This window comes from Girardinichthys multiradiatus, chromosome 13 (genome assembly GCF_021462225.1).
Source record: "Girardinichthys multiradiatus isolate DD_20200921_A chromosome 13, DD_fGirMul_XY1, whole genome shotgun sequence".
In the NCBI taxonomy this organism is placed as follows: Eukaryota; Metazoa; Chordata; class Actinopteri; order Cyprinodontiformes; family Goodeidae; genus Girardinichthys; species Girardinichthys multiradiatus.
In genome coordinates, this window is record NC_061806.1 from 11,773,631 (window position 1) to 11,792,643 (window position 19,013).

At 40.3% G+C, this 19,013-nt stretch overlaps 1 protein-coding gene across 1 annotated transcript; it reads left to right on the plus strand.

The window, feature by feature from the left end:
* Positions 1 to 945: 945 nt before the first annotated feature.
* On the plus strand, positions 946 to 17,372 carry txlna (taxilin alpha). The gene is made up of 11 exons (XM_047384776.1): positions 946 to 1,064; positions 1,467 to 1,670; positions 2,756 to 3,010; positions 3,118 to 3,209; positions 4,735 to 4,905; positions 5,022 to 5,216; positions 5,313 to 5,432; positions 5,543 to 5,617; positions 5,705 to 5,797; positions 5,893 to 5,988; positions 15,551 to 17,372. The coding sequence occupies exons 2-11, from the start codon at positions 1,469 to 1,471 to the stop codon at positions 15,875 to 15,877; spliced, it is 1,626 nt and encodes a 541-aa protein (XP_047240732.1). The 5' UTR covers positions 946 to 1,064; positions 1,467 to 1,468; the 3' UTR covers positions 15,878 to 17,372.
* Positions 17,373 to 19,013: the final 1,641 nt, after the last annotated feature.

The following is a 19,013-nucleotide window of genomic DNA, read 5'->3' on the forward strand; positions in this document are numbered from 1 at the left end:
AATTGTGGTAAAATACCCTGAGGCTTTGTGGATATCACATGACAAAATCTGGAAAGATTCATGGTTGACACTTCAAAGACGTACTGGCTTTTTTCGGGGGAAGCACTATGACATAACTGCTGGTACTGTTGCCTTGCAGCAAACAGGCATTGGGTCTTTCTGCAGGGATTTGGCATAGTTATCCCCATACAATGTGGGTTTTCTTTGGGTCCTCTGGCTCTCTTCCATAGAAAACATGAACTTAGGGTTAAGACAGTGGTGTCCAAATCTTTTGACACGTATGGTCCAAAATCATTCAAGTCATAAGTACTGGTGAGCCAAAAAAATATTAATTCTCTCTTGAAATAAAATAATAAACTACAATACTGATCAAAAGTTTTAGAAGGCCTTTTTCAAAGCAAAGGGTGGCTATTTTGTAATAATCTAAAATGTAAAAATGTTCAGAGTTAATTCACACCTTTTTGTATACTACATAATTCCATGTGTGTTCATTCACAGGTTTGTTGTCTGGTGAGAATCTACAATTTAAATAATCATGAAAATAGAGACCCATTAAGTGAGAAAAGCGTTCTAAAACTTTTGACCGGTAGTGTATATATTGTGGATTTTTTTTGCAACGGGTCCAGGGTGTACCCCACCTCTCGCCACATGAACACTGGAGATGGGAACAAGGTCTCTCCCCCGTTGGGATTGATAGGTTTCTTCAGATTTTTTGCATTGTGCATCATTGTTTTATAAACTTATTTTCTGTTCATCAAATGGTGATTTATTTATTTTTATAAATCACAACTGAATTTTGTTTCAAGTTAATAGGTGAGTACCTTTTACCCTCTTTAACAGCAGATTACATATTTATTGTAGAAAGCTTAATACCCCAATAAATCCTATAGAGGGCGACAAGGAGTCTGATTAAGCTTGAGCCGCGTTTTCAGGCACAACGAAGAACAGAAATCCAAAGTTATGACCGGAAGTTAGTTTTTTTTTTTTTCCCAACACAGCCTCACGCTGGTAACGAAACCTGTTTCTCCACAGACGCATTAGCAGTTTCCCTCTGGAGTTTTCAGGTAAAGACGTGTGTATGAAAGGGTGTACACATATAAACCACTCCATGCTTATGACGGTTGTTTTTTGAATCGTATCTGGCTCCTGTCTCAAGCGAACGCTGCACTGGTTTCAGTCTCAACCAGTTTCAGCTGCATGTAGCTGCTAATCAGGGTTAGCCTGTGCTGTAATGGAAACTGAAAGCTATTAATGATATAATTGCTAAGAAATAATCATAGTAGGACATTTCCTAGCTTAGTAAAAACATGCGGTATGTTCAAAAGTTTTTATTACGTTAATGTGACGTTTTTAATTGTTTATTTACTTGCTTCGAATCAGTGGAGTTAAATGTTTACCGACCTGTCTCGCTGGTGTTTAAAAGTTTGCAGATCGGTAGCTTTCATAGTTTCGTCTTCTTGTATTAGACATGAAAAAACAAGACACGGAAGAGTCTCCCAGCAGTCCTGGCAGTGAGGACGCTCCACCCACGGCTGCAGTCTCTGAGGCACCTCCACCTGCTGCTACACCTGCAGCTGAAGCAGCTAAGGACGGCAACAGACCCAAACAGGCCGAAGCACAGAGCTCACACGCGGAGACTCCTCCACGAACCAGCGAGCGGGGAAATGAAGGTGAGCAATTTAAATACAAACTACACATAAACAGCTGTTGTGATTCCCCTCACATTTATTGGCACCTCTGGTAATGATCTGTAAATATTCTTAAAATAATTTCTTCTGGTATCCCACACTAAACACGTCAGAAAAGCCTGTCTTTAATTTAATTAAATTTATTCAGTAGAGAAAAAAAATCCCATGTTAAGAAAATTACTGTTTTCAGTGAAACTCCCCTTTGATTAATGGAGATACAAAGACTGGATCTTTGACCGTGTCTCTCTGTCTATCATCCAGAGTCTTCAGTAACCTTTTATCTTCTTCAGGTCACCCTGCACGTTTGCTGTAGGATTTAGGTCTGGGGACATTTTCGGGTAGAGACCACCTGATTCCTATTTAAGCTTTCATGGTCTTTCAAAAATGACATGCCCAAAGCATCACAGATCCTCCACCGTACTTGGCAATGGACTTGATGTGCATTTCCACATACTCAGTCTCTTCAGTCTTAGATCTGACTAAAACACGTGGCTATGGTTAAAAAAGACCCACTAGAGTTTAGAAAACTCCGCCTGTTTACGTTTGTGATTGTTTAACTGAAAAAGGCCTTTCATTTGGTATCACTTCCAAACAGCCGATTGACATGTGGATGCAGTTTACTGCCTGGTCGTAGAGACTTTGTGAACCAAAAATGCAGCTGGGTACACACCATTGGTCACCCGGCAATAGAATCCATGCTCTGGCTGCATAGGCCAGGTAATTATTCTCATTCAGATCCACCAGCTAGAGTGGTGGACACCCACTTAGACGTGGCAATAATAAACATAACATGGTCCAATAGATCCAGATCACTCTCACAGGTCATCTTAGACCTCGCTCCGATGGGAACGCTTTGCTCTCATGTTTTGTAGGGAATCTATTCCCCCCCCACACTGCCTTGTGATCACATTTTCTCAGGTGATCTGCTGGTGGATGTTAAGGAATGCACCCACTCATTGCTACAGTTTTCTAACCATGAGATTTGAACATTTCTTTCTTTAACGGTGGTCGACTGTTGCCGTAGTTTACTGGTAGAGTTGGTGCTTGGTTTTCCCTATGGTGTCCAGCTCCTGAGTCCCAGTGCGACATGGCCGAGGAGCTGAGCCGGCAGCTGGAGGACATCCTCAGCACCTACTGCCGGCAGAGCATTCAGGACGAAGCTGGTGCCTTGCTCAACGGCCAGTCGCTGAGCCCTGTGTTCAATGGGTTGACCGGCGAGAAGGAAGACGACAAGTTGGAGGAAGGCAAAGTCAACGGTGGCGAGAATGGAGCAGAGAAGGAACAGAAGAAGACTCAGGAGAAGAAGAAAGTGAAGGGTCTGGGTGAGATAATATGAAGTTCTATACTGGGTTACATGAAATGGAACTGGTTTGTTTTCCATTATTTAGCATAGACTAATTTCAGTTTAATTTATGTTTGTGTTATTCAGGCAAAGAGATCACACTCCTCATGCAGACTCTGAACACTCTGAGCACGCCTGAGGAAAAGCTTGCCGGCCTCTGCAAAAAGTATGCCGACCTGGTGAGTGATTGTAGCACCTTTTTATTTTTGTCCTTTAACCAGAAATCCGGTCAGTAAATTGATGTTTAAAGGAAAGAACAAAGTAGGACCATTAGTGCCGTTTAGAAATCTAATCTGAAGCCAACGGAGCAAAGTACTCACAGCCCTTCGCTTCTTTCACATTTTGTTACGTTACAGCCTTACTCTAAAATATATTAGATTCATTTTTCACTCAAAACTTTACACCCAACATCCTATAATGACAATGTGACAAACGTTCTTTTTATTTTCAGGATTTTGCAGATATATTTAAAACAAAAAAATAAACAAGAAATCAGATGTAAATAAATATTCTCAGCCTTTGCTTAGTACATTGTTGATGCACCTTTGGCAGTGATTACAGCCTCAAGTCCTCTACAATATGATGCTACAAGCTTGGCCCACCTATGTTTGTCCAGTTTTGCCCATTCTTCCTTGCATAACATCTCAAGCTCCATCAGGTTATACAGGAAACACTGGTGATTGGGTATTTTCCGATCTTTCAGGAGATGTTCAATCAGATTCAAGTCTGTGCTCTGGCTAATCCACTGAAGGAGATTCACAGCGTTATTCTGGAGCCACATCTTTAAAATCTTGGCTGTATGGCCGGGATCATTGTCCTACTGAAAGATTAACTTTTGACTTTTCCACATTTGTGTCACATGACAAACAAAAGCTTCCACGTTTCATTGGGTTTTTATGTGACTGATTAAGAGGAAGTAGCGAGTTATTGTGATGAGCAAAGAAAATGATACAAAAATTAAAAAATCTTTTGCAAATAGAAGTCTGAAAAGCATGTGATTGCATTCAGCCACCTTATTAGAAACTAGAGTTCACCTGTGGGTTATTTAATTTGAGTAAACTAGAAAACTAACACTGCAAATCATCCTGAACACACCATTGCCAGTCTGAAATATGGTGGTGTAGGCATCATGCTGTGGGGATGGTTTTCTGCAGGAGGGAATGGGGAAACGGGTCAGAGTTTATTAAAAATCCTGGAAGCATCTGCTGTCAGGGGCTGCAAAAGGTTGGGGGGGAATGGGATGGAGGTTCGCTCGCCAGCAGGACAGCAAGCCTAAACTTGCAGCCAGACTTCCAACAGAATGATTAAAATCAAGGCATATTCATGTGTCAGAAGGGCCTAGTCAAACTCAAGAATTTACTCTCTAGATGTGCAAAGACCCACATCTGTAATTGCACCAAAAACGTTTACTAGTTTTGACTCAGCTGGACTGAGTACAAATGTATAACACAAGTTTTTTATTATTTGTAAACTAAACTAAACCATGTGTAATTTTCTTTCCACTCCACCATTAAGGCGGACTTTGTGTAAGTCTGCCTTCTAAAATCCCAATAAAATATATAGAAGTTGTTGTTGTAACGTGACAAAATGGGAAAAGAATAAAATGTCTCTTTATCTTTTAAAACCCTTTTTAGAACAAGCAACACAGAAAATATTTGTCACAAGATTGAACCCAACAGCACATTGGTTTTTGCCTTCTTTTAGGTGGAAGAGCATCGTACAACTCAGAAACAGATGAGGGCGCTGCAGAAGAAGCAGAGCCAGTTGGTGCAGGAGAAGGACAACCTGAGGAGTGAACACAGCAAGGCCATCCTGGCCCGCAGCAAGCTGGAGAGCCTCTGCAGGGAGCTGCAGAGACACAACCGCACGCTCAAGGTATGGAAGAGGCCGGTTTCAGTCAGTTTACGTGTCACACGTCATTAGAACAGCATCGGCTACTGTTAAATCCAAATAATTTCACTCATCATTAAGCTGAAATGTTTTCCCTGTAGGAGGAAGGAATACAGAGAACACGGCTGGAGGAGGAGAAACGGAAGGAGGTGACGTCTCACTTCCAGCTGACCCTGAACGACATCCAGGCTCAGATGGAGCAGCACAACGAGAGGAACGCCAGCCTCCGACAGGAAAACGCAGAGCTGGCTGAGAAACTCAAGAAACTTTATGAGCAGTACAAACTGCGGGAAGAGGTGAGCGGGGATTCCTTCTCACATCCGCGTTCATTCTGAAGGACTGCATTTTTATTTAAGGGGATTTCTTCTATCTCACTCTGTGTACCCAAACAGCATATAGACAAAGTGGTGAAGCACAAAGACCTGCAGCAACAGCTGGTGGATGCAAAGCTGCACCAGGCGCAGGAGCTTCTGAAGGAGTCGGAGGAACGGCACGACAGAGAGAAAGACTTTGTGAGCATCGTTTAGAGAAACACACCCACAAGGGCTGAATATGTCCAGCTGGTTCACACAGATGTAAAAACCGCTCATCCTCTTTGCTTCGTTTGTTTTCCCCTCTGCAGCTGCTGAAGGAAGCCGTGGAGTCTCAGAGGATGTGTGAGTTGATGAAGCAGCAAGAGGTCCACCTCAAACAGCAGGTTTGCCCTGACATTACTAGCTAAGACATGTCTGGTTGCAGTAGAACCCAGTTCTCTAACCAAACCATGGCTGTGTTGTCTTCTTAGCTGTCGCTGTACACAGAAAAGTTTGAGGAGTTTCAGACCACGTTGTCCAAGAGCAATGAAGTCTTCACCACCTTTAAACAGGAGATGGAAAAGGTGGGCGATCTCGGTAGAGATAGGTGAGCCAGTTATCTGAGTTGGCTTCACCTTTCTCTAGCATCACTCTCTTTTTCTTTTTTGTCCCCTCCCAGATGACTAAAAAAATCAAAAAGCTTGAGAAGGAAACGGCAATGTACCGTTCCAGGTGGGAGAGCAGCAACAAGGCTCTGCTGGAGATGGCTGGGGAGGTAAAGCTCCGTTTTCTGCTGCATCACTGTCAGGTTGCCTCCAAAATATTTAAATGAAGCTCAGAGTTTTAGATGTCTACAATGTAGCAAAGCAGACGGTAAATAATTGCTGTCTGAGGTCCAGATGATGCGTGTTCAAGGTTCTACTGATAAAATGCTATCCAAGGCACCATCTGAGTCCGGTGAGTTTCACTCACTGTCGGATGCTCTGGAAACTGCCTGCTAGAAATCATTCCACTTGCAGATTACATTATGTACATATAATTTAACTCATCCTGTTAAAAACCCAGACTTCAGTGTTTTTGATGAAGCTTTTTGTGGAAGACAAAGCAGCTCATCATTGCAGAGAAAACCATAGAGTGCTACACGCGAAAGCTCTAGTTACGAATGTTCTCCGAACGTGCAGGAAGGATGTCGGGGCGTCGGCTGTTTTGGTGACACACAAACGCTGCTCACATATAGTTAGAATATTGTTGGACCTTCCCCAGCAGAGACTACCAACTTGTGTTTTCACAGCTGCTACGTTTGGTCCACTTTAAACCGACCAGAGTTCGTTTCCTCCCTTTGGTGCGGACCTTTTGCGCAGGTGTGAATACACTCAAGTAAACCCTGGTCCAGACCGGGACCCAAGGTGGTCTCGGTCCCCTTCCAAACGAATTCTGGTGCGATTCACTTGTGGTATGAACACAAACTGGCCTGGTCCAACCCAACTACAGGAAACATACGATTTTTTGAGTGAAAGAGCCACCGAAGTGAATGTTGTGAATAGTGAATGCACGGAAGTCATACCTGATCTGCCATGTGTTGCTTAGCAACTCATCTCAAACAGTTTATTTAAAAAAAGCCAACAACAGTGGTGGGTATACAACAACAAAAATACCAGTGTCTCAAAAACATGTCATGTGACCTAGAGCATCAACTACTGCTGTTCACAAGTTGACTTATTGTCTGCTGAGGCATGGCCCTCAGGTCATTGAGGTTCTGGGGTACAGAGTTAGCTTCTAGATGGCTACTCTGCTGGTCTCATAGGTTCTTTATGGGATTCAGGTCTGGAGGAAGTACAGGCCACTCCACTGGAGGTACTCCCAGTCTCCAGCAGCCATTACCTAATGATGTGACCTTGATGAGCTGGAGCATTGTTGTCCATGAAGATGTAATTAGGCCTGTGTTGTTCATGAAGTGGCACAATGACTGGATTAATGATGTTCAGGTAGTATGGGCTTGTCTCTGTACCATTGACAAAGTTTAGGGTAGTTCTGGATTGACTAGACTCACCTGCCCACACTGTAAAACCACCACAACCTAAGGCTGGTGACACCAGTGACAGATGCATAGTGCTCTCCTTGACATCTCCAACATCCAACCTCCTGTCTTGTTCCGGTACCAAAGAAAACTCACCCATCAGTCCTCAATGACTATAGACCTGTTACCCTGACATCTCACATCATGAAGGTCCTAGAGAGACTCCTGTTGGCCCACCTGAGTAAGCAAACAGTAAACCATCAGGACCCCCTTCAGTTTGCTTATTGCTGTGGAGTTGGAGTTGAATATGCCATCATACACCTGCTTCAACAAACCCACTGTCATCTGGACAAAGCCAGCAGCACCGTGAGGATCATGTTCTTTGATTTCTCCAGTGTATTTAATGCAATCCAACCTGATTTGCTTTGTCAGAAACTCCAGAAGACTCAGGTGGAGGCCTCAACAATCTCCTGGATCAAAGACTACCTGACAAACAGACCACAGTTTGTGAGACTGAAGGGTTATGAGTCTAACCAGGTAGTCAGCAGCACAGGAGCACCACAGGGGACTGTACTCTCACCATTCCTCTTCACTCTGTACACCTCAGACTTCCGGTACAAGACAGACTCCTGTCATCTGCAGAAATACTCGGATGATTCTGCAGTCGTGGGGTGGATCAGAGATGGACAAGAAGTTGAGTAAAGGAAGGTGGTGGACCGCTTTGTCGCATGGTGTGGAAACAATCATCTCATTTTGAACCTGACTAAAACAAATGAGATGATTGTAGATTTTAAGAGAAACAGGAATAAGTCAAAAACTATTTCTATCATGGGAGAAGAAGTGGAGGCGGTGGAGGAGTATAAATACCTCGGTGTTCACCTGGACAACAGACCTGGAGTGGAGATGCAACTGTGAAGCTGTCTACAAGAAGGGACAGAGCAGCCTGTACTTCTTGAGGAAGCTTAGGTCCTTCAGTGTTTGCAGCAAGATGCTGCATATCTTCTATAAGTCTGTTGTGGAAAGTGTGATCTCTTCTGCCATCATCTGCTGGGGAAGCAGCATCAGAACCAGGGACTTAAAAAAGCTCAACAAGCTGATAAAGAAGGCTGGCTCTGTTCTGGGGACTCCTCTGGAACCTCTGGAGATCCTTGTGGAAAGAAGGATTCTTCATAAAATGAAGAACATTATGGAGAACCCTGAACATCCTCTTCATGAGACTGTCCTACAACAACAGAGTGTCTTCAATCAGAGGCTTCTTCAGATCTGCTGTAAGACGGAGCGCTACAGGAGATCCTTCCTGCCCACAGCCATCAGCATCTACAACGGCTCTTTGAGGAAACCCTCATAATATGAGCTATAACAACATTTAATTTCCCTTTGGGATTAATAAAGTATTTTTGAATTGAAATGAATCTTTGGCGACCATCATTTCTGCTCAACATGAATCAACTTTCATCAGAGAACAGCACTGAGGTCCAGTGGTCCCTCGTCCAGCATAAATGCTCCCTGGCCCATGCAAAACAATGATGCCTAGTGGCGTGGTCAGGTAGCCTTGCACATCATCTAGCATGCAGACCACACTGATGTAAGCGGTTTCTAATAGTCTGACGTGACACTCACCTCCTTTAAATGTGCCTGGAGTTGAACGGCATTCATCATCCGATTCCACAGGACACTCTTCACAATGAACGGGTCATCAGTGTGAGATGTGGCCAAAGGACTTCAACTTCTATGGCTTTCTGTGCCTCTTCTGGTCTCTCTGTCGCAACCTGCTGATGGCTCTCTAAGCTCAGTGGTCACTTCCCTCTGAGAACATCCTGTCTGAAGGATCACAACGGTGAGGTACTGTTGATCCGATGTCGATCCGATCTCATGATGTCAGAATGATGAGGAGGACTGTTTAAATACCAGTTCTGATTGAACCAGGAAATGGATTGGTTGGTTAATGGATGAAACACCTGTTGTGAATTTTGCTGTCAAGCTCATTGTTAGAGAACAGCAGGTTGTGCAGAAAGTACTGGAACATTGAACAGTTGAAGTACATTCAAATGTTTAGAGAAGGTCTCATTAAGTTCACCTGTAAAGGTTATAGTGCATTTTAGGTTCATCCTAAAATTTCACCTGAATATCCCTGACGTTTAGTGAGTTGTGTGCATGCATAATTAAAGGTGGGGAGGGGCCGATGGACAACTGATAGTCGTCGCAGGTCTTTTTGCAGGCAGCAGTCATCTCGTTGTAGACGGCCCTCTCTTTTTGAACAAGCTGAAGATGATCCTGTTGCTTCTTGATTGCTGCAGTCTTCCTCTCCTCTGGAAGGTTTGCACTTCTTATAAGCTGGTCATTATTCTGTTGGCACTGTCAGCAGAGGTCGGTTCAGGGCCTACAGCTTCTTATGTGTGGCAGTAGCTGGGTCCAAAGCACCTTGAAGCTTGGTTTGCAAATTGCACGCTCACCTGAAAGAAAAATATCACAGGGTTATTAATTTTTGATGAAGTTGTACATCACTAGTCATTAGAAGAATTTCACTGTTCTATAAAAATATATTTTTATACATACCAAGCTCCTTAGCAGACTTCATATACAGGTCCTTCTCAAAATATTAGCATATTGTGATAAAGTAATGATTTTTTGGCATTTTGTATGATAGCTAGCTGCATTGACCCTGCCCTTGATAAAACACAGTGGACCAACACCAGCAGCTGACACGGCACCCCAGACTTCTGGCATTTTGGCATTTCCTTCTCCCCAGTCTTCCTCCAGACTCTGGCACCTTGATTTCCGAATGACATGCAGAATTTGCTTTCATCCGAAAAAAGTACTTTGGACCACTGAGCAACAGTCCAGTGCTGCTTCTCTGTAGCCCAGGTCAGGCGCTTCTGCTGCTGTTTCTGGTTCAAAAGTGGCTTGACCTGGAGAATGGAATTTAATTGAGTACAAAAGAAAGCAGGCAAAGGTAAGAAAGATCATTAAACATACAAAAAGAGAATATTGGAGAAACTTTTGTAATACCGTAGGGAGAGAAACAAAAATTGATCAAATTTGGAAAACGATTAAAAGAATGAAGGGTATTAGAAAAGAATATGGATATCCTATATTAAAAATAGATAATATAACTATAACGGAAGATAAAGAAAAAGCAGAAATATTAGCTAAAACATTTAGTAAAATTCATAGTTCAAATAATATTAGTGAAGAGGGAAAGAAAGGTAGGGAAATCACAAAGATGAAATATAAAGAATTAATGCAAAATAATGTAGATACAAATAAATTAATAAATGAACCATTTACAAAAGGAGAATTGAACTTTGTAACCAGGAAAACAAAAAATACATCACCTGGAAAAGATCAAATGTACTATACGATGATAGAACATCTTAATGACAAAGCAAAAGAAAAAATATTAGAATTATACAATAAAGTCTGGGAGAAGGGAGAGCTGCCACAGAGCTGGAAGGAAGCAATAATTATTCCAATAGCTAAACCAGGAAAAGATAACACAAAACCAGAAAATTATAGACCAATCGCATTAACATCAAATATTTGTAAAATAATGGGAAAAATGATTAATAATAGATTAACATATTATTTAAATATTAATGGATATATATCTAGAAATCAAAATGGGTTTAGAAAAGGGAGAAGCACAAATGACTCTGCATTATGTTTAGAATATGAAATTAGGAGAGCACAAATAAACAAAGAAAATGTAGTAGCTGTATTTTTTGATATAGAAAAAGCATATGACATGTGGGTTGAAGGATTGTTAATTAAATTAAATAAAATGGGTATTACTGGAAAAATGTTTAACTGGATTAAAGATTTTTTATCAAATAGAACAATACAAGTAAGAATTGGTCAAGAATTGTCAGATAAATATATAATAGATAATGGTACTCCTCAAGGAAGTATTATAAGTCCGTTATTGTTTTCTATAATGATAAATGATGTATTTAAAAATATTGGTAAGGACGTCGGTTGCTCACTATTTGCAGATGATGGAGCTATATGGAAAAGGGGTCGTAATATCAAATTTATTGAAAAGAAAATACAGGATGAGATTATTAGAATAGAACAATGGGCAAATCAATGGGGATTTAAATTCTCAGTGGAAAAAACAAAAGTAATGGTGTTTACACAGAAAAGGAAAAGAGAAAATATAAAACTAAAATTATACAATCAAGTTTTAGAACAAGTAAAAAATATAAAATGTTTAGGTATATGGTTTGATGAAAAAATTATATGGAAAGTACATATAGAAAAAATCATAGATAAATGCAAAAGAATATTAAACATTATGAGATGTATGGCTGGTATTGATTGGGGAGCAGATCGAACATCATTAAAAAGAATTTATACAGGATTAATTAGATCAAATATTGATTATGGAAGTATAATTTATGGATCAGCAGCAAACACTCATCTTATAATATTAGACAATATACATCAAGCTTTAAGAATTTGTACAGGAGCAATCAGAACCAGTCCAATAGCAGCACTTCAGGTAGAGATGGGAGAGATGCCATTAGATCTACGAAGGAAACAGTTAGCATTAAATTACTGGATAAATTTACAAAGCAATAATCCGGATCATCCCACACGTGATATTTTAAAACCATGCTGGGAAAAAGAAAAAAAACAAGTTAAGAGTTTTGGTTGGATTATCAATAATATAGCAGAAAAATTTCAAATATATGAAAAAGAAATAAGTTTAATGTTGCCTTTGCCAGTAGTGCCACCGTGGCTGTTACCAGAAGCAGTGGTGGATATGGCATTGATGGAAAAGAAAAAGGATACGAAATGTAGATTAGATTCAAGTATAATACAAGAATATATAAACAATTACTATCATTATGTCCAGATTTACACAGACGCATCAAAAACAGATGAAAAAATAGGAGTAGCATTTGTAATACCAGAATTTAAAATAAAAGTAGGAAAAAGAATTACAGATGGATTATCAGTATATTCAGGAGAATTATTAGCAATATTGTTAGCAGTGCAGTGGGTGGAGGATATAAAACCATTAAAAACAATCATTTGTTCAGACTCAAGTTCAGCATTATTAAGTTTAAAACATAATCATTCAGAGGGTAGACCAGACATTTTGTTGGAAATAAAACTTACTTTATTTAGAATACAAAGAATGGGATTAATATTAGTGTTTTTATGGGTACCAGCACATGTAGGAGTTGGAGGGAATGAGAAGGCGGACAGGATAGCAAAGAAGGCAACACAAAACAACATTAGCTTTATAATAAATATTAGTAGGTCAGAGGCAAGAAATATAATTAAACAGAGAATCAGGAAAGAGTGGCAAAAAAGGTGGGATGAAGAAAAGAAAGGAAGATGGTTTTACAGAATCAACAAGATAGTAGGAGAAGTAAGAACAGGAAGAAGGAGCAGAAAAGAGGAAAGATTAATTACAAGATTAAGACTAGGACATACAGGACTTAATTCTACATTGTTCAAGATAAAGAAACATAATACAGGAAAATGTGATTATTGTGGAGAGGAGGAAACAATAGAACATGTAATATTGAAGTGTCAGAAATATGAACAAGAAAGAACAATTTTAAGGAGAGAATTTGTAGGTATTAAAGAAAATTTTATATTGAGAGATACTTTGCAAAGAAGTTTAGGTAGCAAGCATATTCAAATTATAATTAGATTTTTCAAAAGCACTAAATTAATAAATAAAATTTGATTGTTGTAATAGTAAATAAGATTTAAAACCATGAAGAACCACACTCCATACCAGTTGGTGGCGGTAATGCACATCTTCAAGTTATTTGCCAACTGCCAAAAAACAACACAGAAGAAGAAGAAGACCTGGGGAATGCGGCACCTGTAGCCCATTTCCTGCACACGCCTGTGCACGGTGGCTCTGGATGTTTCTACTCCAGACTCAGTCCACTGCTTCCACAGGTCCCCCAAGGTCTGGAATCGGCCCTTCTCCACAATCTTCCTCAGGGTCCGGTCACCTCTTCTTGTTGTGCAACGTTTTCTGCCACACTTTTTCCTTCCCACAGACTTCCCACTGAGGTGCCTTGATACAGCACTCTGGGAACAGCCTATTTGTTCAGAAATTTCTTTCTGTGTCTTACCCTCTTGCTTGAGGGTGTCAATAGTGGCCTTCTGGACAGCAGTCAGGTCGGCAGTCTTACCCATGATTGGGGTTTTGAGTGATGAACCAGGCTGGGAGTTTTAAAGGCCTCAGAAATCTTTTGCAGGTGGTTAGAGTTAACTCGTTGATTCAGATGATTAGGTTCATAGCTCGTTTAGAGACCCTTTTAATGATATGCTAATTTTGTGAGATAGGAATTTTGGGTTTTCATGAGCTGTATGCCAAAATCATCCGTATTAAGACAATAAAAGACCTGAAATATTTCAGTTAGTGTGCAATGAATCTAAAATATATGAATGTTAAATTTTCATTATTACCTAATTTCAAAATAATGAACTTTATCACAATATGCTAATATTTTGAGAAGGACCTGTAGAGACACCACACTGAGGCCGTTGACACATGTTGGCAGTAGCTTCACATCCCCTCCCTGTGGCCAGGATGTCGACCAGGCAGCATGATGCCGTGATCCTCAGCGTAGTTGCTCACTGCTGATTAAATGGAGATTCTGTGGCTGCTGGCTCTTTTTCCTCAAGCGGGGTCTCGCACTGTTCTCATCAAAGTGTCTGATGATGTCAGTCAATGTGGCTTTACAGATTCTTAGCAGGGGAAACAGAGGAAATATTCAGCTTATGGTTTACATCGACGAGTGCTGACAAAATTGGTGTGACAACACACCACGTTTTTTCTGCATATAGGTGTGTTTATAGAAATAAACATCTAACACAAAACATAAAAATAGATATTTGTTTTTTGTTTGTTTTTTTCACTTCAAACTTAGATTAAAAATACAACCCCACTCCCAACTCAAGTCCATTTTCACGTTGTGAAACACAGTGGTTGCTAAACTCGTGTATCTACGCTAGCTAAAAAACTGTTGGGACCACCGATCACCCAGCGCAGGGGGAAGAAAAAAAACACAACCTCAAGCTTAGAGTCAAACCCCACTCAAGTCAATTTTAATATTTGACTGGTCAGGTTTATGTGATTTGTTCGCTTCAGTACATGATTTATTTACAGTATGATGCATCATAATATATATTTTTTTAAAGTTATAAACTCAACCCATGAGAAGCTGAAAGGTATTCCGGCAGACTCCGATGGAATAAGTGTTTTCTTTTCTTTGGTCTCTTCATGGTGGATGTGGTTATTGCTGAAGTTTATAGTGTATGCTGGTTTGCTTCAAGATGTCTGATTATTCTCATGTCCTGCCACTCCCTTTCTGCTGCTAAAGAATCCATCTATATGTTTTACATGATCTCTGGAGAAAGTTTGCGAAGTGAAGAGTTCTCCTTTCTTCCATAACATTTATAGTTAAAGTTAGGTATCTTCTCCAGTTCACTGTCTCTGTTTTCCTGAAATGTTGTCATAGCAATCGCTTCTGATATCTTACGTTCTAGCTCCTCAGCCGCCAGTCCAAAGCTTTCTTCGTCATCCTCGTCTTGGGTTGAAGACAGTTGCAAACTAGGAATGTTCTCCAAAGTAATGCAGTCGTTATCATCTTCTGCTTCATCTACTTCTGATTCAGAATCTAAAGAGTCCGGCGGAGGTACTGCTGAACATGTTCTTCCACAGCGAAGCGCTGTAACATCCGCGATTCAGTTCGTTTGCAACACGTCGAGCGTGGTCCATCGTGAAGAAACACATTATTTTTCATAGGAGCTGTTAACTAGCCACGAGGTTTCTTGAAGCACGCTGGTTATTGGTCGACAAGCAGAACAAAAGCCAGCGTGGAGCCAAACAAAGCCGCTACAGAAATGAGCTGAGGCTTTTCCCCTCCCCAAAATGTAAATATGAGCTGGCTGAGTTTTAGGCTGAAAACAAGCCGAGTTTAAACATAAAATTTACCATTTTAAAACCTCTGAAACTGTCACTTAAAGAACTGAGTGGATACTTCATAATTTCAACTTGCACATTTTGCAATAAAACGAAAATCACTATTATCTCAGAAATTGACGCATTGCCTCACATATATGTGGAGGAAATCTCACACTGCACGTCTATGGTGGCGGCAGCATCATGCTGAGGGGATGCTTTTCTTCAAGATAGAAATGTGGTCAGTTGATGGGAAGTTGGGTGGAGCTAAATGCAGGAAAAACATGCATACCTTAGAGTGAATAAAGTTTGGTTCTTTGTGTGTAAAGCATCTCGGCACTGTTTGCAGACTGCTAAATATTTTTCTCTGTGTTTCCACAGAAATCCGTGCGGGATCGGGACTTCGAGGCACTGCAGGGTAAGGTCCAGCGGCTCGACAAGTTGCGACGGGCACTAAAAGTGGAACGAAATGAGCTGAAGAAGAAGGTCCAGAACCTCAACGGAGATACCAGTGGCACCACGGGAGCCCCCACCTCCGATCCTGGGACCGACTCCCCCTCACCCCCGCCTACAGACTCTTTGGAGCCCAGCAGCTGTCCTGTCCCAGACACCTCTTCCTGTTCCCACCCGTGCAACTCCGGACCACAACTGGACACAAACACATCACAGGAAGAGGCAAACTCCCCGCCTGTTCCTGTACAAGAATGAAGCTGAACCACTCCGTCTTTCCTCCTTCCCCTCCACGTTCAGACCACCAGCTGGCAAGCCGCTACTCCTCTGATGGAAGAACAACGCTGGGCTGAGAGATTGGGTTTTAACAGCAGGGTTCACTTATCTTTCTAGTATGATCTGTCAATCTGAAAGGAGCCAGTAAAGCATTTAAAATAAGTTTGATTTCCTGTAGAAATGAAGCTTCTGTGATTCAATTAAAACTTCGGGATCTAAATATTGGAACTAGTGTTTTAATGAGCTGCGATGCAAGTCACACTGATTGTTGGCAAGAAGAGATTGGTGGTGTGTGTGTGTGTGTGTGTGTGTATTCAGTGCTTTAGCTCAGTGATGGTGTAATGGAAAAGGGTTTGTTCTACAAGACACTTTTAGTTGTGAATTCGTAACATCTCTAACCGGGAACATTCTGAAGGTTCTATGTGATTATTAAGGGATTTTTCTTTCTGGCCTCGTAGCTCATTTTTGTTGTTTTTTCATTTAATTTTCCTTTTTGTTCCTAGCATCAAATTGCTTTCCTATTAGTTCCTTTGTTTTATTCCTGGCTCTACAAAGCATTTTTATTTATTTATTTTATTTTTTTTGCTTGTTTTTTTTTTATCTGGCACTATACTTCTCTTCTATTTCTCTCTTTTTTTTCTTTTTTTTTTAATTATTTCCCCTGCATAGCCCCTTACATTTAATATTTTTCACTGGCCATATAAAAGTTGCCTAATCTTGTTTAAATTTGTCCTCTGATGCTGGGAAAATGATGCCCCCCCCACCGCTTCCTGATTTTATATCCTCTTGGTCAGTTTTATTTAGGTCTCCTTATAATATGTAAAAAAAAAAAAAAACACTTTAAAGTCATTTTTAGTTTGCCATTACTACATTTGGGATGTACTCTGATGATCGCAGTAGCTTGTAATCAGGTTTTAATCAGGAGAATGTTCCAGTATCTATGCATCTTGGTTTTATTCTAAGGCAGTCTCGACTGACAAGCACTTAGTTTGAATGTATATTCATTTATGGATGTATATACTTTATTAATAGACTAAATGTCTCACAACAGAATGCCTTCTTGTGGGAAAGGGGTGAAGTTTGGACCCTTTAATGTAGAGCTGCTCTTATTGTCTAGCTTTGAGTTCTATGTTGCATCATTGTGATGTTTTGAAAAGTGCAGTGACTGAGCCAAGTGGGGAAAATGGAACGTTTTTGTCTTTTCTTTTTTCACCTCTGAAATCTTTCACTCACTAACATGTCAGCTTCTCATCTGTATGACTAATGATTATGTAGAAGATGTAGCTATTGTAAAGTGGCGACACTTAAAACAAATGTCAAATCTTTGTTTTTTCCAGTGTCCCAGAGGACACATTCATTGTTATCCAATTCATTTGGGCATAAGAAGGAACCAAAGATGCTTCCTTTTGTCTTTTGCAGTACTTTTATCTGACCTTGTATATTTTTCTTGTTCAATAAAAGAGCAATTTATGTTTGACTTAATGCATGGTTGATCTCGTGGACTGGTTTAAAGCTGACTTTAAATGTACTTAGCGGGGGAAACCTGTACATGCTTATGTTTGCAGATGACATTGTGATCTGTAGTGAGAGAAGGGAGCATGTGGAAGTTTAGTCTTAGAGCAGTGAAATTCAGCAGAGAGATGGAAAACATGCGTGTTTAATAAAGATAATAAATAAGGAGGGTGTTAGGTGAAGAAGTACTTGGGGTCAACCATTCAAAGCCTTGGGCAGTGTGGTGAAGAGAAAGCAGGCAGGAGGAGTGGATGCAGATGAGTGCCGGGACAATTTGTGATAGGCTAGTTACAAAACTTAAAGGGAATGTTTAGCTGGGAGGCAGAATTAAGATTTTAATTGGGGGATTTACCAAAATGGATCAAAAGAATAAAAGATACAATTACTTTATTAGCTGTAAATATTGATTTTAAGTTTTTTAAGATTCAACATTTCAGGTTTTTTGACTATGATATGGCTTTGTCTGTTGGAGCAGCAGCTGATCTAAAGCTGAGAGAACATGGTTAGATAAGCTCATCAGGAAGGCCAGCGGTGTCCTGGGATGCCCCTTTGACCCAAAATCTAGATTTCTTTTTCAAAGCATGCAACCACATTTAAGATTTGCAAACTGCTTCAACTACTAAGAATTTCTATTACCTAGATCCAGACTGTGGTACTATGAAACTTTTATAAAATTTATCTGCAGGGTAGTGAGGAAAAATAATTGCGATGCAAGACTAACAAGCTTCCACAACCGTAGAGGTGAGATACTCCAATGCATTTTCTTCATCTAAGCATTTTTTTCACTTAATTCAAACTGAAGTAGACGATGATACAAAAACAGGTTCCGATAGCTACTTGTGCTGTGATCCATTTACCTCTGTCTGAACATAAATCAAGGAATGACATCAAACCTAACTTACCATTTTCTAGTTCCAAGTTGAAAAACCAGTGGGATTTGCTAACTAGAATGGAAATATCCTTGATGGTCCCTCAATGGAGAAATTGAGGTGCGCCAGCAGCAAAGTGACAGGCAAATGAAAGGATGCAAAGGTAAAAATATTTAAAATAAAACAGAAATAAGAGACTTTACAGTAAGGGCAAGTTCACGGCATAAAACAATACTGAATAATAATTACAAACTTCACACTCAAATTTAAAGAAATGTGACACTGAGTACAGTACAAAATATATTTGCGGATAAAAAAAAACTACAGACTACAAGAAATTGAAGGCATTTGTACAGTAACCAACTTGCATAGTTTTTTAGGAGCAAAGATGTTATAAAGCCTTAACCACTGCTGGGAGGAAGGATCTGCGTTATCGCTCCTCTGTGCATCTAGGGTGCTGCAGTATGTTACTGAAAGGTCCCTACAGTTTTGTTCACTGGAAAGGCCTTTCAGCAACAGCTTCGTGCGTGGGGTGGGAAACACTGTCCAATAGTGTGGTTATCACAGAAGATTGCTGATTCCAGCACTAAGTCAAAAAAGTCTAATATCTTCAGGTTACCTACTATAGATAATCTATAGGTTATAGCTACGTTTTACATGTAAGGCAGTCGTTAGAGAAGTCGTCAACTTTCCCACTTAAGAATTTAAACTTTGAGGAAATCTAGCTTGGAGCTGTC